This window comes from Strix aluco, chromosome 26, assembly GCF_031877795.1.
Source record: "Strix aluco isolate bStrAlu1 chromosome 26, bStrAlu1.hap1, whole genome shotgun sequence".
Lineage (NCBI taxonomy): Eukaryota > Metazoa > Chordata > Aves > Strigiformes > Strigidae > Strix > Strix aluco.
Genome location: NC_133956.1, coordinates 4,756,461 through 4,776,747, shown reverse-complemented (window position 1 = coordinate 4,776,747; position 20,287 = coordinate 4,756,461). Strand labels below are relative to the sequence as shown.

Below are 20,287 nucleotides of genomic sequence, written 5' to 3'. Positions count from 1 at the left end.
CCCAACCCGCCCCGGCCGCCTGGCCCCGCCCCCTCCCGCCGCTCCTCCCTCGCCATTGGTCACTCGCCGCATCACTCGCGCCTCGTCCACATCTCATTGGTCAATGGGCTGTCATTCTTGAGAGGGGGCGGAGCGGGCCCCCTCCTCCCCCCGCCCTTTCCCTCCGCAGGCGTTGGGGAAGGGGAAGCGTTAACGTCACGCGCGGAGCGTTACCCCCCCCCCCCCCCCCCTCCGCGTGACGCGTCCCGGGGGCGCGCGCGAGATCGCGCAGGGTGGGCGCTGACCCACAAGGCCTTGCGGGAGGGGACCCGGAAGTGGGGCCGGGCCGGGGGCTGAGCTAGGCCGGGCTGGGCTAGGGGCTGGGCTAGGCCTGGGCCGGGCAGGACGGGACCAGGCCAGGGCTGAGCTGAGCTGAGCCGGGTCAGGGCCGAGGGAAGGGGCTGGGTGGGACCAGGCCGGGGTATGGGGCTGGGCTGGGCCGGCCCAAGGTCTCGGGAAGGGGCTGAGCTGAGCTGGGCCGGCCCAGGGCCGGGGGAAGGGACTGAGCTGAGCTGAGCCGAGCCGAGCTGTGCCAAGGCCGAGGGAAACAGCTGAGCTGGGCCGGGGGAAGGAGCTGAGCCAGACAGGGTCAGGGCCGAGGGAAGGGGCTGAGCTGAGCCGGACCAAGGGCAGGGGAAGGGGCTGAACTGGGCCTAGGGAACGGCGAAGGTTGGGGGTGGCCGGGCTAAGCCAGGGCAAGGCGAAAGGGAGATCCGTAGCTGGTGTGTGTTGGGGAGGGCAGGGTGAAGGGGACGTGCTGGCCCGGAGGCGGAGGAGAGGCTGGGCTGGGCTGAGCTGGGAGGAGGGGGCCCAGTGGGCCTGGGGAGGTGGGGAGCTGCTGCAGGGAGGGGAAGGCCTGTGCGGAGGTGGGTGAAGGACAGTCAGGTCTGGAGGAAGGAAAGGAGAAGAATGTGGGGAGGAGGAGGAGGAGGTGTCTCCACCTTGAGAGTGGAGCCGAGGGGGAGCAGAGCCAGAAGGGCAGGAGAAAGAGGCAGGGCAGGGGCAGAGGGAAAACTGTGCCTGAAGGGCTGAGAGAAAGAGAATTGGAGGAAGAGGAAGGGAGAATGAGGTAGGAGGTAGTGTCTGCAGCGAAAGGAAAACCTTCATGTGAACTTGTTTCCCCCTTTGCTCTGACTCTGGCAGCTGCTGGTCTGTGCTGGGGCAGCTGCTCATCTGCAAGTCCCAGGCTCAGCCAGGACTGTGGTTTGCATGGGTGGATCTGCCTCTGGTTTGGGGCAGGGTCAGCACCGCGAACCGCAGCTCGCTGTGTTTCCACTGCAGCTCTGGTGCTGGCGTTGGCAGCTGCAGACACCGGGAGGATTTGTCCCTGTTTCATTTCAGGTGTGAGGTTGGACTCAAGTCGCTGCAGCAAGGGCAGATCATACACTGTGCACACACACTGAATAATTGCTCTTTTTTTTTTTTAATCAAGTAGTTGTCATTTTTTACAATGTGACGCGGAACAGGTGCTGTGAGCTTACGTATATGCTGCCTGCCCGAACAAATGGGGGAATTAAAGCATTTTGGTGTTAAAAGTTCACTGTGCAGAGTGAACAAAAGGCAGTAAATACTCACAGTTGTGTTAATAAACCCACAGTGGTGTGACCTGGTCTCTTTTGTGCCTGTTTTGCCTGACATTCCCGTGTTCTTACACCCTTCTTTCTCTCAAGCCATAAGGGATACCTTGAAATCTTTGGGAAACTTCCTTCCCCACCTTTTTTTTACACCAGATGACAGAGTATTCCCAGTCCTAGCTTGTGCAAGTGGTGAAGCTGAAATACGAGATGCTCACTGCAGTGCTCAGTCTTTCCCAAGAAGGACCGGGGGAGTGTCTTGGGTTTTTAGTAAGGCTGCGTGGGTGTGCATATTAAACTGAAATTCTGCTGTGCTTGGCTACCTCGGGGACTAGTTATAATCACCGGGCAAATATGCTGTGTGTAGGAGAAATACTTAATTTCATGAAATTCATTGCATTGTGCTGGATGCTTGATTGTGATTGGGAAATATCAGTCGGTGAAAGCAGAAGGCAGAGCTTGGCAGGGGCGGCGGATGGCTTTAAACAAAACCCTCCTCGCTGCTCAGGGGCTGCGATGCTCCGAGGAGAGGTTCTTGGGGAAATCAGGCGGAGGTGGAGGGCTGGGGCTGCCCAGCTTTCTGGGGTTTGACAGCACACCTGGAAAACGTAAATGCCGCGAGCGATCTGTTACAAGAAATAAAACCTCCTAAAAAAGTCGGGGGGGGGGGGGGAGTTGCAAATCTCTCGAGCTGAAGGAAAAGGAGCGATTCCGTTTCAAAACGTGAACAACAAACCTGCCAGAGCAGTCACGGTCGCCAAGGGAAAAACATTTGGCTAAGGAAGAGCGTTTGTAAAGCTGCTACCGAAGGAAGTGTAATAAGAAACGTTTAGAAAGCCACTGCCTCGGTGATTTTCCAGGATAGTCTCACTAGCAGTAAAGCAGTTTCTAGCTTTGCAGAGCTTGGGAGACTGTTCAGATCACACTGGATGCAATCATTTGTACCCCGAAAAAGCTCTGGTTACGGTATTAGATAGCAAAAGCGAGATGGCCTCCCTCTGGATCATAGTCTTTGCCATCCTAAAACCTCAGGGCTCTGTAACACGTGTCCTTTCCCTCCGTGAGCTCTGCCCTGACCCAGCTCCAGAGACCCAGACACCCAGTACCCCCTTTCCCAGGGTGTAGGAGTGGTGTTGGGAGCTCGTGATCAGCCCCCCCCCAGGTCGTCTAGAGCATTTGGGAACCAAAAAGTTGCCAAAACAAGTTTGATTCAGCTGCTGTTCTTTGACACCGTCTGTGGTTCTCTGTAAATCACTAACAGATAATATTTTCATATTCTGGCTCTCTCCGTGTCCCCTGCTTTCTGAATAATTACCTTGTTTTGTGCGAGCCGTAAGAGGTTTTCACAGATAATTCATCCAGCACTGAAAGGCAGCCAGCTTTTGGGCTGGAGCACATTTTCTGGCCACCTGGCATTGCTGCACAGAGGTCTGCGCTGGAGCACAGCTGCCTCCGGAGGGAAGTGCCGTATCCAGGACAGCCGAGGGCAAGGCGAAAAACCAAACCCAGCTGAAATCCCAGCCGCCCTTCCTCAGAGAATAATTTAGCTTGGCAAACTCAGCCCACCCTGAATTTCTGGATGTGTGGACAGATTGATCCCACAGATCTGGATGCTCTCCCCCACAGAAAGGCCGTTTCACTGGAAACAAAACACCTCTCGGGAGCTGTTTGCAGCAGCGTGCTCTGTCTCAGCTTGCTCCCCGTGTCCTGACCGGTGCTGGGCTCTGTGAGAGTGGGTGGGTCGGAGTCCAGCGTGGAGCCAGGATTGCCCCAAGGTTCCCATCCCTGTCCCAGGGGATGAATTGATGCGGGGCAGCCAGGAGAAGTGATTGTCCCTGTGCCAGCTTATCTCAGTGACTCCCAGAACCAGGCCACCAAAGATGCCGCGGTAATTGCTGGCGTCACTGTGCTGAGAGTCTTCAGTGAGACAACGTCAGCAGCCCTGGCCTGCAGCCTCCATCACCCTGATGAAGAGCACAGTGTCCTCGTCTTTAATACAGGCCATGAGGGACGTCAGCATCTTCATCTTCATCATAGACAGGGACGTTGTTGAGGTGAAAGCCACGGTTAGGGACAGTCGCTTGGGCTTTGACAACCATTTGGTGAGGATCTTCATGGATAAATTCTTAGAGAAGCATCAAGAGAGCATCAGGCAGGACAAACGAGCTGTTTGGAGGCTCAAGAAAGCCTGTGAGGTGGCCAAACGGACTCCCACCTCCAGCATGAAAGCCACCATCAGCTTGGACTGCCTCTAAAGGGACCAGCTCGAGGGTGGACATCACCCATGCCCAGTTTAAGCACCTGAGCACCAACCTCGTGGTTGGCAGATGCCAAGATGGGGCAGCTGAACAAGGAGGAGACCCTGAACGTAGCAGAGGACCATGAGAAATACCGAGTAGAGGACAGGGTGCAGGGCTGGAAGCTGGCCACCGAGGACTACCTGTGGTCCTGGGCTTTCAGCATGAAGCTGAGCTTAGGAGACATCTTGAACTACCTCATCTTGCAAAGCAAGAAGGTGGGATTCTCAAGGGGGCATATGGGAGGTAGTGCCAAATCCTCTCAGCTTTCACTCTCTGGGTGGTGCTCGCTCCCCATAAAGTACCAGTCTCAGCTGATATTTCACCATGAAGGTATCAAATTTGGGGAGTTTCCTACATCACTGGCAAATTGGAAAGGCAATGTGCTTCTTCCAAAGCAAACCTTAAATGAATACCTTTAGGCCAGCTTTGCTTCCAATAAAAAACAGGGTTCAGGGTGGTTGTTCTTTGCTATGCTCGGCAAAACCTGGAGCGACTCTGAGGTTCAGGTGTCGAGGGAAGTCTGGAGGTCACAGCTCACCCGGGCTGGGAGCCAGAACCCAAGGCTGGCTCTGGAAACAGCAAAGCTCTCTCCAGGTATGTCCTTTCTTATTTTTTGATTTTTCAAATATAATAAATGGATCTTTTTTTGAGTTCCCAGCCATCCTTAACTACCCATGCTCAGAACTGCTATCCCTAATGCCACAAATGCAAAATTTCAGGCTCCTGCTAAATGCTTCCTAGGGGTACAAAACCTCCAGCTCTTGAAGCCACCTGCGTGTTCAGCAGCAAATTCAGAACACCGCCTATCCAAAGGGAGCCTGAAAGTCACGGTTCCCTGAAAGTCAAAGCATGTTTTATTGACTGCAGTCAAGAGAATCAAAGATCTGGAGACCTGGACTCCCACAGAATAAACCACATTATTCCTGCGCAGTGATCATTTCTCTCCCAGACATGAATTCGAGTCAGCACCCCTGCTGAGAATGATTAAAGACCACTTCAGAAATCAGTGCAGCAAATTGTAAAATAAGCAGGTGAACAAGTGAAAGAAAACAAGAAAATATTATGACCTGCCACCCTCAATTGGGAGCAATGCCGTCGCCTGGAAGGAAGCGCTGCTCCCTGGGTGCCACCCGCCAGCGCCTGCGGCGAGAGAGGACGGTGGCTGACCCCGGCTCTTTGCTGTACAAAATAAGGGTGTAACCATGGGGGAACGTTGCTTCTCAACTATCAGAAACCCATTTTGGGGGGAAGATGCAGCCTGTGCACATACTGATACAAGCCAGGGCTGACTCTTCCCCCTTTGTAGGTTCTCCTGCCCGGCTGCTAATTAGGTTCTCAAATTGGGAAGGCAGAGCCTGGCAGTGCCAACAGCTCTCACGTGGGAGCTCTGGGCTGCCTGCTGCTGCTGCCTGCCCAGCTCCATCCCCAGGGTGGATGTGAGCCCCAAGAATGAACCTTCACACCGCACTGATATCCAGCCTGGACACCCCAAGAGCAGCACTAGCCTCGCCAACCCCTTGGCTCTCGGTCAGGCTTCCCTGTAGCCATTCAATTTTGGGGGAAAACACTGGAGATGAAAGCAGCATGACAGCTCTGGGATGGCAGCTCCAAGCCCAGCTGTCCCCCAAGAGGTCGGAAAAAACCCCCCTGAAACGTCCTGGGTGAAATAAACTTTGGGTCTCCTTTGGGTCCATTTGGGCTCCCTCCATCCCGAGGGCTGCCGGCAGCAGCATGGAAACTCCCAGAAGCTCTGCTTTCCCCCCAGACGGGTGGGGAAACTGAGTCACCAAGCACTGACCCATGTAGGAGCCTGGGGAGAGGTTGAGCAGAGGACCCAGGTGCCCCAAGAGGCACCAGGCGCTGGGGACCGCTCTCTCTGGTGGGAGCAGCTCCCTTGCTCCCGGCATGATGCCAGGAGTCCAGTTGGGAACAGGAGGGCCCTGAGCCCAGCCCAGCTTCCAAGAGTGGATCCAGGCTCCCTCCTGCTTCTGGAGAAGGGGGTGCTGGCACTTCTGGGGTTAGAGCACATGTAATCCAAACAGGGGTGAACCTGGGCTGAGCACTGGGTGAAACTCATCACACAGAGGGCTGCAGAAGGCAGTCACAGCAAGGGCTGTGGTTGCGGGGGGACGGGCTGGGGCTGGCAGAAGACATCCCAGCATGACAGACAGGATCACTTCTACAGGCTTTTATTGCTAAAATGGTAAAATACCTCTCCAGAGGGCTGGGAGCATCCTCTGGCCTTCCAGCTGAGCTGCCTTACAAACATCTTGCAGGGCCCCGCATCCCTCTGCCAGCCCCCCCATCCGTCTGGAGTTGCCCAGGGGAACACGAAGGTCACATGTGGGACCGTGTCCCATCAGGCCAGGATGGGGAAGGAGGCAGCAGTGGCCACGCCACAGTTGTTGTCCTTCATGGCCATGAGGATGTAGCCGTCGTTGCCCCAGTATGTGGACCAGGAGTTCTTGATCAGCCAGTAGCTCTTGCCATGCAGGACCCCGTAGCCCACGGCCAGCACCGCGTGGTCCAGCGCTCCCGTCTCATTTCCTGCCGGGAGAAGAAAACGGATCCATCTCAGTCCCCCTCCCTTGGAGCTGGAGGTTGTTCCTGATGCAGCGAGTGGTCCCGTATCCTCTGGCCGGGAGCTTAGTTGGGGGGGTAAATCCCACCCTGCAAATATTTTTGCCTATCCCAGCCCCAGTGAGTGGAACACGGAGCCTCCTGGGTCAACTGGACTCACCGCAGCGGGGCTCCTCGTAGACCCCGTTGGCGTAGAAGGCGAAGGACTTGTGCGAGGCGTCGATGTTGACGGCCACGGGGCCGTGCTTGACCAGCGCAGCCTTCAGCGCCGTGGCACTGCCCGGCTCCACGCTGGCGTAGCCGGCGAGTTGGGCCACCAGCTCCGACTGGTTGCAGTGGCAGTAGCCGTTCTGGGGGAGGAGTGGAGAGGCTGAGGTGACACTGGGGTCCTGGGGTAGATGGGGTGGGTCCGACCCAGCCCGGTGAAGGGGAAGAACAGCTTGGATGAAGCATCCATAAACCAAAATAAGCCTCTATCCGCTGCCAAAGGGCTGATGGCTGATTTGGGAGAGCCTGGGGAGAAGGATTGAGGAGGGGGTGGCACTGCACCCCCCCTGAGCGGCGCTGCCACCCTCACCTGCCCCAGGTAGGGCCCGTAGGACTCGGTGCTGGCGATGCCGCCGTGTTTCTTGATCCACTCGTAGGCTCGCCACTCCTCGCCCCCATCGCAGGCGTGGTTCCCGAAGCCCCAGGAGCAGTCGATGAGGACTTGTTGGGACAGGGGGGTCAGCACGCCGGTCTGCGGGGGGGGACACGCTGCAGGGACAGGGACGGGCACCCTCCAGGTGCCCTGGCCATCGGTGTGGGGCACGGCCCCGCTCTCACCTTGAGGAAGAGGGCACCCTCCATCGCGCCTGTCGTAGCGAAGCTCCAGCAGGACCCGCAGACGGCCTGGTCCTTCACGGGGGTCACAGCGCCTGGGGACAGCGGGATGGGGACACATTTAACAGAGCAGTGGAGGATGCTGCCTGTCCCCATGCAAACCCCGGCAGGCACAGCTGACCCCCAGCCTCCTGCACGGTCCGGGTTTGCACGCCGGTGGCACCAGCTGCCTCCTCACCGTACAGCCGCCAGTCGAGGCTCTCGGGCAGGATGAGGCCAGCGTAGAGCTCGGTGGGGAAGGGCTGCCCGTTGTGGGGAGCCCCGCTCCGGCGGCGGCCCCGCAGAGCAGCCAGCTCCTGGGGCGTGCGGTCGGCCAAGTGGTTCAGCGCCAGCGTGTAGGACAGCGCGGCACGGTTCCTCGAGTGCACGAACCTGCAGCAGAGCAGAGATGCTGTGAGAGGGGAGAGGGGGACACCACCCCTGACCCCCCCAGCCCATCCCCGTGGCATCCCTGTACCGCATGTTATGGATGAAGGTGTGCTTGCGGTGCTCGTGCTCCTCCTTGCTGCCGTAGCTCTTCCCAAACCGCTCCTTGTAGCGGTGGAAGAGGCGGTGGTGGACGTGGTCCATCTCCGGCGCCCTCCCCACAAACTCCTGCATGGGGTTGGCCACGATGCGGTGCTCGGGGCCGGCCGCGGGCCACTGCTCGCACTGCACCCCTGCCACGAGGCGCGGACAGCGGCTGATGCCTCCCGAGCGGGATTGGGCTCTCCTGACCCCCCAGCTGGGATGCACAGCATGGTCACCCCCAAAACCATTGGGGGTGTCCATCCTGTATAGACACGTGCACGCAGGGGGGTGCTGCACCCACACCAGAGCTGGCTCCTGAGCACCCACTGTCCCCCCCAGCACCCTGCGCTCCAGCACGGAGGAGCCAGCACCAGGAAAGCCCCCTCATCACCCCAGCTATCAACATTAATTACCTTTCTCCCCTGCTTTTTTCCCAACCAAACCCATTCACCCAAATTATCAGGCTCTTGCAAAAAAAAAAAAAACAACCCAAAAAATGAAATTAAAAAAGTGGAATGGTGCTGCATTTTGGTGGCAGCAGCGGCTGCAGGCTGGGCTGCGGGGTGGCTGGGAACTCACCCTCGGGGAGGTGGAAGACGCTGGGGGGGAAGCGATGGCTGAAGGAGGAGTAGTCGATCTCGTACTTGTCGTAGTGGGAGCCCAGGAGGCTGTTGAAGCCGCGCACCTCGTAGTGCAGGGGCACGGGGCCGCGGGCAGAGCTGCCCACCCGCAGCGTGTAGACATTCTTCTTGTGGCCCCAGTAGGAGACGTTCTGCCAGACGGTGCAGGGCTGCCCGCGGAATCGCTCCTCCCGCACCCGCTGGGCACAGCGCACGTGTTGGGGACCGGGGTGCCACGCCGGCACCGTGCCCCCGGTGATGGCCCCCCCCGGCCTGCTCGTGCCACGCTGGATACAACCCCTCCACCTCCATCACTCATGGCCACATCCAGGCTTGTATTTACCCACTCCCAGCCAGGGAAGGCTGCTCTGCCCCCACAGGGGTCCCTTGTCCCCTCCCCAGCCCCATCCTTCATCCTGGAGGACCATGCCCGGGGCTCACCTTGAAGTTCTCCAGGCTGGGGAAGACGCTCTGTGGGGCAATGAGGTCCCTGTCGGTGCCATTGATGCGGAAGCACTTGCGGACATTAACCTCTGTCTCCGTGGTCTCGGGCGTCACCTTGAAGCTGGCACCGAAGGGCTCGATGGAGCCAAACTGGTAGGTGACCACTTGGCCTGGGGACAGGGACAACGCTGAGGTCAAGCCAAGCCCCCACATCCTGGCATGGTGGTGGCTCCCAGGGCTTTCCTGGGGCACCCAAAGCTCCTGGGGCAGAAGGAGGGGGGTGGGGAAGGGTTGGGGGGTTGGACCCCTTCCTGCACCCACCGCCGTAGTACTCGATGCGGCTCTTCCCCCCGGTGAGGTTGTACCAGGCTTCAAAGGGCTCCCTGATCTCTGCGTAGGGCAGGCTGATGACTCCTGCGGGCACAGAGGGGTCAGGCTTGGGGGGGGCTGTGGGGGACCAAGCCCCAGGGACCCCACCAGCAGCACCCCATGGCAGCGATGCGCCCCCCAGCCCCAGAGTTTCACGGGGGAGTTGGAGCCTCCTCGGCTCGGGCACGTGGGGTGGGAGTTGGTGGCTGGAGGTGGGGGACCCCCTTGGGCAGCGTGGCGGTGGCACCATCCCAGCAGGGTGCCCCATCCCCGAGAGGTACCTGTGACATGGTAGATGTCCCCAAATGTGGGTGTCTCCAGAGGAGCTTTGCACTCTGCTCCTAGAAGAAAAACAAAACCCAAAACCCCAAACCCCTTTACACTGCTGATTACCCAACTCCCCGTGGCAGGGGCTGGCAGCGGTACTGGTCCCTGGCTCGCTGTCCCCCAGGAGAGGGAACAGCCCCAGGGTGGCCCGTGCTGGTGACAGGGCTGGGAGGGCTCCCACCTGCCCAGACAGGGCAGAGACTGGGGGTCCCCAAGCTGGGGGTCCCCAGAATCACAGAATCATCTGGGTTGGAAAAGACCTTGAAGATCATCTCGTCCAACCATTAAAGTCCCCGCTCCTCTGCCAGTCCTCTGGTTGACCCAGAGCTCCCCCCCTGGAGGGGGGGTGCAGCCAGCTCAGGTGCACCCCAAAGCCTCCACGCACACCCCAGGGCGTGAAGGGTAACCGTATGCACCCCCATATGCCACACGCAGAGCGTGCCCACTGCCCCTCCACTGCTCGGGGCCTGGGGACAGGGACAGAGCAACCCCCTCCCGGAGCGAGGACCCCCACAGCAGCCCAGGATAAAGGGCACGATGGCATCACCCCGCGATGGGGGCATGGCCTCCGTCCCCCCGCCAAGCTCATCCAGGTTGGGTGCTCACCCAGCAGCACAGCAGCCCCCAGCACCAGCAGCCCCCCCAGCCCCTCCATCCTGTGCACCCCAGCCCACGCTGCTGCCCTGCACCCACGGGTGGCTTAAATACCACTGGTGGGCGGGCAGGGAGCTGCAGGCAGCCAACGGGCAAAGCCCCCTCCTTCCCTTGACTGGGGCTAGACCAAGGGGGAGGCGTGGCTTTATGTTGCCCCCCTGACCCCCCCCATGGGTGCCTTGCCCACCCGCACCAGGGTGGATGCCGAGGCCGTGTGCTTGTGGGGCTGGGTGGGACCCGGATCCCTGTGGGACCCCATGGCAGGGCCGTCCCCTGGGGCAAAGGTGGGTGCCCCATGGATCGGGGGCTTGGTGATGGGTGCTGGGGGTGTCCCTGCGCTCCCCCCCACCCTGGGTGGCAGTTTGCAGCCAGGATTTGCTGCACGCAGTGTGCTGTGAGCAGGGGGGGAGCGTCTGCAGCAACCAGGGGCAATGAGGTGCAGTGAGACCCTGCCAGGCACCCCAGAGCCCCTCGGGGTGCTCCCAGCCCTCCTGGGGCAGGAGCAAAGGCAGCACTGAGTAGTCAGGGGGAGATGGGGGCTGTTTCCATCCCTGCATCCTTCCCGATACACCCTCAGGACAAGCCCAGGACTGCGCTTAGGGGATTTTAATTGGAAAAAGGGGAAAGATGCAGATGAAATGTCAAGGGCTACATGGAAAAAACAGACCTGGGGTGGAGAGCAGCGCTGCCACCGTGGCAGAGTGGCCTTCACCCCTCCTGCTTGCCGCCCATCCAGCTGGCCCCCAGCCCAAGGTGACAGCCAGCACCCAAGGGGCCACCCGAGCCCAAAACAAAGCTGATAAGGGCTCGGCCTGGGCTGGCTGCACGTGCCACCAGGGACGAGTTGGGCCGGATTCGGCTGCACCCCAGGGTGCAGGGCTGGGCTGATGCACCCCCATGCTGCAACACCTCCCCAGGGACCACCGCCACGGCCATCGGGGCACACCGGTGTGGGGGTGCAGCCTGCCCCAAGGATGTACCGGCAAAGATGGGAGACCACAAAGGGTCAGGGCAGAGAGACCTCCCCACCCTGTCTGCAGGACCCTCGTGCACTGACACTGCTCTCCCAGGAGGGCTCAAGTCCAGACTAGGAGCACCCAGGTGAGCCATGGTGTAAAGTGCCTTTCCCTGGAGGGGAGCAGCCCCACGGGCACAGGGGAGCCTGTCTCGTGGCATTGGCAAACACTGTCAGTAGCCACAACAGGGAGCAGGGCAGTGGGGCAGAGGGTGGATGCCTTCCCCCCTCCCCAACACCCCGTGCCAGGAATTTCTCGTCTCAGCAGAAATCCCTGGGGTTGTTTGTGCTCCACCTCGAGAGATAGGGCTGGAAAAGCCGCTCCCCTCGCCCTGGGTGTCTGGAACTGTCTGCGAGAGCCAGCTGGCTCTGCCAGGAGGGCACCGTCCCCTCCCCGGGAGGCCCCTGTGATCCCACAGGACAAAGAAAACAAGTGTGGGGACAGGGACTTGTGCAAGGGACAGATGTGTCACACGCTGCAGGCACTGGGGTGTGCAAAGGGGGCAGAGCTGGGTGGGCAGCAGTTGAATCGCTCCTGTAGAAGCAAACCAATATTTTTCCAGGGTCTTTATTGGCAAGGCCACAGCTGGGTCCCCATCCTGCTCCTTGGCCAGCACCCATGGCCCTGTCCTGCCGTGTCCCCAGTTTCCTGCTGCACGATGGCTCCCACCAAAGGGGCTCCCCCAGGGATGGGTGCCCAGAGCATCGCCGAGGGCTCTCCCCACAGAGCCGAGAGGTGGCTCAGGCCAGGATGGGGTAGGTGGCTTCGGTGGCCACGCCACAGTTGTTGTCCTTCATGGCCATGAGGATGTAGCCATCATTGCCCCAGTACGTGGACCAGGAGTTCTTGATCAGCCAGTAGGTCTCTCCCTGCAGGACCCCGTAGCCCACAGCCAGCACCGCGTGGTCCAGCGTTCCCGGCTTGTTCGCTGCAGGGAACAACATGGAAGGTGTTTTTTGTCCAGAGAACATCCCTGTCCAGGGAACATCCCTGCTTCTGCGGCTGCCAGCAGCGCTGGGGCCGGTTCCCTCCTCCACCCCTGCCCAAGCTGCTCAACAAGGGGGGGATCCTGGGTGTCCTGGCATCTCCCCGGGCACCCAGGTCCTCCCGTGCCCCGTGTGCCACCCAACTCACCACACTTGGGCTCATAGTAGATGCCGTTGGAGTAGAAGGAGAAGGTCCTGTGCGAGGCATCGATGCTGACAGCCACGGGGCCGTGCTTGTAGATGGCAGCTTTGACCGCCGTGATGTTGCCTGAGGTGACGTTGACGTAGCCCGTGATCTTGGCCAGCATCTCAGACTGGTTGTAGTGGCACAAGCCGTTCTGCAGCACGCAGGGGGTGCCATCAGGAGCCCCCAGGTCCCCTCACTGGGACCCTGCCCACCCTGGCTGCCCCTGTGCAGTTCTGCTCTGAGGTAAGGGGCGATCTGGGACTCGGGCTGTGAGAGCGTCCCAGCTCTGACCCCTCTGTCCTCCCCTGCCCACCGTGGTGGGGACATTTTCCTGGTTGCTGCAGGGACACAGCGCTGCCCGCATGCAGCACGGGGAGCTGGCTCTGCACCCAAAGCCCTGGGGAGGCTGTTGCCTGCATCTTGCAGCCACGTCCCTGTCCCTGGGCAGCCCTGCTCCATCCCTGCACCCCAGGGTATGGAGCGACCCATGGCACCACCCATGGGTGGAGGAGCCTTCTCTCTGTTTTGCAAGAAGAGAAACTGAGGCACGTGGTGATGAAATCGCCTGGCTGAGCCCCGGGGCTTGGCTTTGGACTGTGCTTTGAACCGCAGGGAGCCTGGTGCCTTGGGGACGAGGTGACATCCCCATCTCCACAGCCTGGTAGCACCTCTGACCCATCTTGATCGGCCCCACCTTGGCTTTAAAGCCCCTGGGGGGACATTGCAAGACCTGGGGGACCCCAGCAGGGACACAGAGCCACCCTCACCTGCCCCTTGTAGGTGCCATAGGACTCGGTGCTGGCGATGCCGCCGTGTTTCTTGATCCACTCGTAGGCTCGCCACTCCTCGCCCCCATCGCAGGCGTAGTTCCCAAAGCCCCAGGAGCAGTCGATGAGGACTTGTTGGGACAGGGGGGTCAGCACGCCGGTCTGCGGGGGGGGACATGCTGCAGGGACAGGGACGGGCACCCTCCAGGTGCCCTGGCCATCGGTGTGGGGCACAGCCCCGCTCTCACCTTGAGGAAGAGGGCACCCTCCATCGCGCCTGTCGTAGCGAAGCTCCAGCAGGACCCGCAGACGGCCTGGTCCTTCACGGGGGTCACAGCGCCTGGGGACAGCGGGATGGGGGGTGAGAGGCTGGGGTGGCACCGGGGGATGAGGGTAAGTGGAAGGGAAACTGAGGCAGGAGTCACAGAATCAGAATCACAGAATCCTTCAGGTTGGAAAAGACCCTCGTGATCAGCGAGTCCAACCCTCAGCCTGACTCTACAAAGTTCTCCCCTACACCACATCCCCCAACAGCTCACCCAAACGACCCTTAAACACACCCAGGGATGGGGACTCCACCCCCTCCCTGGGCAGCCTATTCCACTCTCTGACCACTCTTGCTGGGAAAAATTTGTTCCTCATGTCCAGTCTGAACCTCCCCTGTTGCAGTTTAAAGCCGTTCCCTCTTGTTCTGTCACTGATTCCCTGTGAGAAGAGACCAGCACCAACCTCTCCACAACGTCCTTTCAGGGAGCTGTAGAGAGTGATGAGGTCTCCCCTCCCCTTCTCCTCCTCACACTGAACAGCCCCAGCTCCTTCAATCTCTCCTCACAGGATTTATTCTCCAGGCCCTTCCCCAGCTCGTTGCCCTCCTCTGCCCTCGCTCCAGCCCCTCAAGATCTCTCTCGTATTGAGGTGCCCAAAACTGGACACAACACTCCAGGTGTGGCCTCACCAGTGCAGAGCACAGGGGGAGTCAAGGACTTGCCGTGCTCCCAGGGGCAGCGCAGCCAGAGCTTGGGGCTAATTGGGGGTGGGGGGGTGGAGAATGCACCAGCCAACATGTGGGACCCCTGCCCTTGAGTTGGGGCAAGCTCTGGGGGTGTCGCTCCCAGCTGATGGGGCCATGAGGGAAGCCAGATGTGGTTTCAGATGTCACATCTGTCCCTGAGGCACCAGACTAAGGGCCAAGGAACGAGCTAACTTTTACCAGATAAGCCCAGCCTCGATCTTCCCATTGCTGAGCAGAGCAGGGACCACACGTCCCCCCACATCCCCACACCTACCGTACATGCGCCAGTCGAGGCTCTCGGGCAGGATGAGGCCAGTGTAGAGCTCGGTGGGGAAGGGCTGCCCGTTGTTGGGAGTCCCGCTCCGGCGGCGGCCCCGCAGAGCAGCCAGCTCCTGGGGCGTGCGGTCGGCCAAGTGGTTCAGCGCCAGCGTGTAGGAGAGCGTGGCGCGGTTCCTCGAGTGCACGAACCTGCCGTCGTGGCGGGGACGGCGTCAGCCACCGGTGCCATCTCCCACCTTGGCAGCGGTGCAACTCCTTGGGGATGAGGAGCACCCCTGAGGGGGGTTGGAGCCCCCCCCTCCCGTCTGCCTGTACCTCATGTTGTGCACGAAGATGCTCTGCCTGTGCTCCAGCTCCCGCGCCGAGCCGTACCGCCGCCCCAGCCGCCTGCGGTAGTGGTGGAAAACCTCGTGGGCCCAGGGTTGGTGCCGTCCCACCAGGTCCTCCATGGGGTTCGCCAGCACCCGGTGCTCCGCCGCGCTCCCCGGCAGGACCCCGCACTTCTTCGTCTCTGGGGAGCAAGGAGGGGATGTCATCAGCCCGAGCCCCACGGGCGGGATGGGGGGGACCCTCCCTGACTCACCATTGACAGGGAGGTCGAAGATGGAGGGGGGGAAGCTGTTGTCGAAGTCGGTGTAGGCGATCTCGTACTTGTCGTAGTGGGAGCCCAGCAGGCTGTTGTAGCCTCGCATCTCGTAGTGGACGGGGGCCACCCCGCAGCTGGAGTTGGTCACCCACAGGGTGTAGACATTCTTCTTCTGCGCCCAACGGGTGATGTTCTGCCAGACGGCGCAGTACCGGCCCTGGTAGTACTCCTCCCGCAGGAACTGGGGGTACACGTGGGATCAGGGAGGGGGGCTCTGGGTGGGGACCCTGCATCCCTCTGCCATACATGAGCCCATTGCTCCCAGTACATGTACAGCGCCTGGCACCAGCCCCCACTGGGCTCTTGGGCCAGATCCACGCAGCCATAGAATCACAGAATCATCTCGGTTGGAAATGACCTTGAAGATCATCTAGTCCAGCCGTATGTGGGGCAGAAAATGAGGCAAGGATTTGTGGTGCAACACAGGACAGACCCCCCTTGTCTGGCTCAGCAGTGCCCAGGAGACACCCATAGTTGGGGGGGGCCTGGCTGCACCCCCACTCCAAAAGGCTCCGGGTTTTTCCATGTGTTTCCAAGCTCTCACCCTGCAGACACGTGTCCAGCTCGCTGTCCGGCTTGGTGACAGTTTGCTGTCCCCACGGCTCACGTGCTGCACCCCTCCTGCTGCGCCCAGCCCGGCTGGAGGCTGAGGCCGGCGGGAGCTGAGCTGCCGTGCAGCGACTTGCCCGAGTCATCCCGAAACACCGGCGTTCGTGTGGGCTGCGACACGTCCCAACACGGCTGCTGGGGTTGGGAAAGGAGCCGGGAGTCTGGCCCCGATCCGGGTGGAGAAGTGACCCTCCCTGCACCCCGGGGTGCGGGGACATGTCCTGGCCCGTCCCAGCACGCTGCACCCCCCTGGGATGGAGAGGAGCATCTCCAGCTGCCCAGCGCTCCCGGCCGGAGCCTGAAGATGAAGATCCAGGCTCCAGCTCCCTCACCTTGAAGCCGTCAATGCTGGGGAAGACACTCTGAGCCTTGACCACGTCCTCCTTGGAGCCGGGCAGCTGGAAGCATTTCCTGGTGTTCACCTCCTTCTCGGTGGTCTCCGGCGTGATCTTGTACCGCATCCCGTAAGGCTTCACCGCTGCCAGCTGGTAGGTGATCACCTGCCCTGTGCCAGCAGGAAGGGGAAACTGAGGCACAGCGGTTGTGCCTGTGTCCTCCCTTTGCCCAGGGCTGGGGCAGGACGGGCAGAGCCCGGAGCAGGTCCATGTCCTCCTGCTTACCCCCGTAATACTGGATCCGGCTCTTGTTTCCCGTCAGGTTGTACCAGGCTTCAAAGGGCTCCTCGATCTCAGCGTAGGGCAGGTTAATGACACCTGCAGGGCCCCCAGCATGTGGCATGGGTCAGCCCCAAGGCCCCAGCACCCCGACATCCCTCCCCAAGCCCCCCAGCACCCGCAGAGCTTGCAGACCCACAGCTGAGCAAGCTGCTGAGCACCCAGCTGTGGGAAGGTGCCTCAGTTTGGCACTGGGATGGCCTGGTCCTGCCTGGTGCTGAGCATCCTCTGCTCCCCCCTGCCATGGCAAAGGGCGCTGTGGGGTCCTGTTACCTCGGACGTGGTAGATGGAGCCGAAGTGAGGGGGTGAGCGGGAGAACACATAGTCCCATCCTGAAAGGTAGAGAGGGGCAGGAGTGAGTGGGGGGTGTCCCCCCACCACGGCCGAGCTGGGGACGGGGCGGTTGGAGGAAGGTGCTCCCCTTCCCTGTGCAAGGCAGCAGCTCCACGAGCCCACCCGTGGCACTTGCAAAGGCCGTTGACACACTGACACCCTCGCAGGGCCGGATCCGGGCTCAGCACCACGCCATAACCTGTGAGCCCCGTGATGTCGCATCCCCAGTGAACCCCAGCTGCTGGGGGGGCTGGTGGGGCCATGTCACCGTGGCAGGCAGTGCCACCCCGGGGCTGGTGGCCATGGTTTTGGATGATGTGTCCAAAGGGGGATGCAGGCAAGGTGTCCCCTAACAAGCAGGGCACGGTTGGGGGGTGCCAGGGGGCTGGCTGGCCCCGCCTGGCGTCTCCTGGTGACCTCCCAAACCTCCCTCCGGGCTCCCGGCTTGTGCAACCCCATGCCAACACACCCGCCGCTGGGAACACGGACCTTTCCCTCCGTCAGCATCTTCCTCCCCGCCAGGAGCAGCCCAGCAGTGCCTGCCCTGGGCAACAGGGACCAGACCTGCCTCTGCTTCTGCGCCCAAAACCTGGGGCAGGCAGGGACCGGCAGCACCCGCTGCCTGCACCCCAGGCTGTCCCATGGGTGCCCGTCGCACCCTGGGTCTGGGCACCCACAGACACTGCCTGGGCTGGGAGGAGCAGCGATGGATCCAGCAACCCCACAACCCTGCTCAGCTTTACAGCCGCCCAGAAAGGGGGTCCCGTGGGGGCATGGTCCCCCCCTCCCATCCCCATCCCCTCCTGCTGCTTCCAGCAACAGCCTGCCTGGCTTCCCTGCCTGCTCTCTGCAGGCAGCAAAGCCAGGGAAACAGCTTGGGCTTGTGCGCAGGTTAAAGCCCATCTGGCTCGATTTAGCCTTATTTTCACCCCACCAAGCCCTCAAGGCACGTCACGTCCCCTCCCTTCTCTTTGTCACCCCACCCCAACTCTGTCTTGGGGGAACTGCAAATTTGGGGACCCAAAAAGAAACCGCTTCCCCAGCCTGCCCTGCCCTGCGTTCCCAGCAGCGCAGCGAGAGCTGCCTGGGTGCCCCCAGCTCCCATCTCTGGGGTGTCCCCAGCGGGGACAGACTCACCCTGGACAGCGATGCAGAGCATGGAGGCCACAAGCCAGCGGAGAACACCCATCCTCGCCGCCCTGGCTCGCCCAGCACCAGCTCTCACCTTTAAACAGGAGCCAGCGACGGCAAAACCCGGCAGAGCCAATGCAGAAGCTGGGGCCCTCCCCAGAGGAGGGAAGGAACCAGCATCATGTGGTGCCTGGCGGGGTGCGCGGGGGGCCGGGCACCCCGGGGTGCTCGGCGGGGAGAGCGTGTCTCGGCAGGGTCCTCGCGGAGGGAGATGGAGCAACACTGGGTGCTGCGAAGGGGATGGGAGGTGCAGGATGAGCCCCAAAGAGCCGCGAGCAACGTGGTGGGGGGGTGTGTGTGCAGACTGGATGGATCCGTGGGGACCCGCTCAACTTGGGGTGCTTGGGGCTGTGCGTCCCCTCCTTGTGCAAAGGGAGAGGCTCCCTGGGGCCGGGGAGCTCTTTGCCAGGCAGCCCTGACGCCGGGGTGATGGGCAGGAGGCAGCGCCCATAGCAGAGGGCCAGGGCCGGGAGCAGCTTGGCGTTAATGAGACTGGGAGCACTGGGAACCCTTTGCTGGGAAAGGAGGGCTGAGCTGGCCGTGGAGCACCCCAGAGCCAGCCCCAAAGGGACAGGCTGAGCCACCACCGCCCCCAGGGTTTGGGCAGAGGGTTGGAAAAGGGGCACGTCACCCCTCGCTCGCTGCTTGGCCTCTCTGACTGCAAAGGAGGGAAACTGAGGCACGGGGCAGCAGCTGGGCTGAGAGGGAGAGCCTCGCCTAGCAAGGCAAGGCAGCATTTCCTCCAGCCACACAGGGAAACCACCCGCCTTCTCCCACTCCCCTACCTGCCTCCAAGGATTTTGGGGGCTCCCCTGCCCCTCACTGCCGCGGCTCCACCTGCCCAGGCGGTGGGGGCAGACATGGGGACACTCCTCGGGGGGGATTTATATGCCACCACCCCTATTTCCATCCTGCAGATGGGGAGCAGGCTGGGAGCCCTCTTGACAAGGCTCCTGCTCCTCCCGAGGGGACATCCCGTGCCAGGCTGTGACCCCCAGGGGTGGGGGAGCCCATGGCAGCCCCTCTCTCCACGGTTTGCCAGACTCACCCCCCAACACGTGCTGCCTGCTCCCGGGTGACAAGTGTTCAGCATCTCTGACGCCCCAGGACCTGCCCTGTCCCCTCCATGGTGCCAGGGCACCCTGCTGGGGTGTAGGGAGCTGAGGTGGGGGGCAGACAGGCAGAGCTGAGCCAACTCTTTCCAAGGCAGAGGGCAAATGCCCTCCCTGGGGCTGAAGCCGGCCACAAACACCTGGGGCCACAATTTGGGAAGGGTCTTGGGAGCCCAGGTGGAGCCTGGAGGGGCTCATCGCTCCGCAGGTGACCACTGATGAGCAGCCCTTGTCCCCCCTGTGCCCTGTCCCCTCCCAGGGACACTGGCAGGGCTGGCTCCATCCCCAGCAGGGTCTGAATCCCCCTTCCACAAGTGCCCCGAAAGCTCCCAAAGCTGGGATTAAAGGGGATCTGTGATCCCAGGGTGAGTCGAGGGGTGACAAGGCCAGCGTGGCATCAGCCTGGGGGGCCTGTCCCCATCCTGGTGGGGACCCAGGACCTCCGCCAGCCCTGGCCCCACCGTGAGAACAGGAAACGCCAGAGCCGGACTCACCGTCACACAGGAAAGAGGTCAGCCTGCGAGGCTTAACCACAGGGCGAGGAGGAGGAGGAAGGCTCTGGAGAGATGGAGAAGGACCCCCACCAGCACACAATCCAGCCCGGCTGCGTGGGGAGACGGGGTGACAGCCAGCTCCAGGCTGGAGCACGACGGCAGCCCCCTGCCCTCCCTGCACACCCTCACCCCACCTTGGGAGCGTGGCCCCATGCCGGAAACTGCGGGGGGGGGGGGGGCACATAAAAATATCACCGGCCCCTCGCTGTTACCGGCCCCTGCGGTGGGAAGCCGGCTGGGGGCCGGGGGGGGGCCGTGCAGGTTTGGGCCCTGGTGAAGTTGCAAAGGGTATTTCCAGTCAGGGGAGCTTTTGCCTTAGAGGGGAGGCTTCCCTGAACCCCAGATTTGCATGGGGGGGTTCCCCCAGTGAGGGAGCCCCACCGAGACCCCCTTGATCTGGGGGTTGGGTGCCAAAAGCCCGAGGCACTCTCTGCAGGGTGGGTGCCCCAGCGCCCTGGGCTGGCAGCCCAGGAAGGGTGCAGGGGGGCCCAGACAGGGTGCTGGGAGTCTCACCCCCTCTCCCAGAGGTCACTGAGGTTTTTGTGGGTCGATGTGGCCGATGTCAAATCTTGGGGTCACCCCACCAGCAACTTTATCTGGACAAGGAGTAAATTGGGGGTC

At 61.6% G+C, this 20,287-nt stretch overlaps 1 protein-coding gene across 1 annotated transcript; it reads right to left on the bottom strand.

Moving 5' to 3' along the window:
- Window positions 1-6,272: 6,272 nt before the first annotated feature.
- Window positions 6,273-18,028, bottom strand: LOC141934995 (uncharacterized). Its single transcript, XM_074850868.1, has 27 exons — window positions 17,947-18,028; window positions 16,749-16,808; window positions 16,422-16,514; window positions 16,134-16,306; window positions 15,130-15,373; window positions 14,862-15,057; window positions 14,542-14,735; window positions 13,504-13,595; window positions 13,256-13,417; window positions 12,450-12,639; window positions 12,062-12,243; window positions 11,329-11,427; window positions 11,012-11,262; window positions 10,487-10,712; window positions 10,031-10,112; window positions 9,928-9,980; window positions 9,745-9,826; window positions 9,600-9,659; window positions 9,271-9,363; window positions 8,947-9,119; window positions 8,465-8,792; window positions 7,833-8,034; window positions 7,554-7,747; window positions 7,319-7,410; window positions 7,071-7,232; window positions 6,654-6,843; window positions 6,273-6,460 (listed from the first exon to the last, which is right to left on the bottom strand). Exons 1-27 carry the CDS (start codon window positions 17,996-17,998, stop codon window positions 6,273-6,275), a joined length of 4,113 nt encoding a protein of 1,370 aa, XP_074706969.1. The 5' UTR covers window positions 17,999-18,028.
- Between the last annotated feature and the right edge of the window lie 2,259 nt (window positions 18,029-20,287).

Bases quoted from the DNA above. Each gene is read 5' to 3' on its own strand.
- LOC141934995 (XM_074850868.1), bottom strand. From the start codon at position 17,998: ATGGGTGTTCTCCGCTGGCTTGTGGCCTCCATGCTCTGCATCGCTGTC. The intron at 9,827-9,927 runs GTTGGACGAGAT...CTGTCTGGGCAG, and splicing joins GAGGAGCGGGGACTTTAATG to GTGGGAGCCCTCCCAGCCCT. The intron at 7,233-7,318 runs GTGAGAGCGGGG...CCCCCCCCGCAG, and splicing joins AGGGTGCCCTCTTCCTCAAG to ACCGGCGTGCTGACCCCCCT.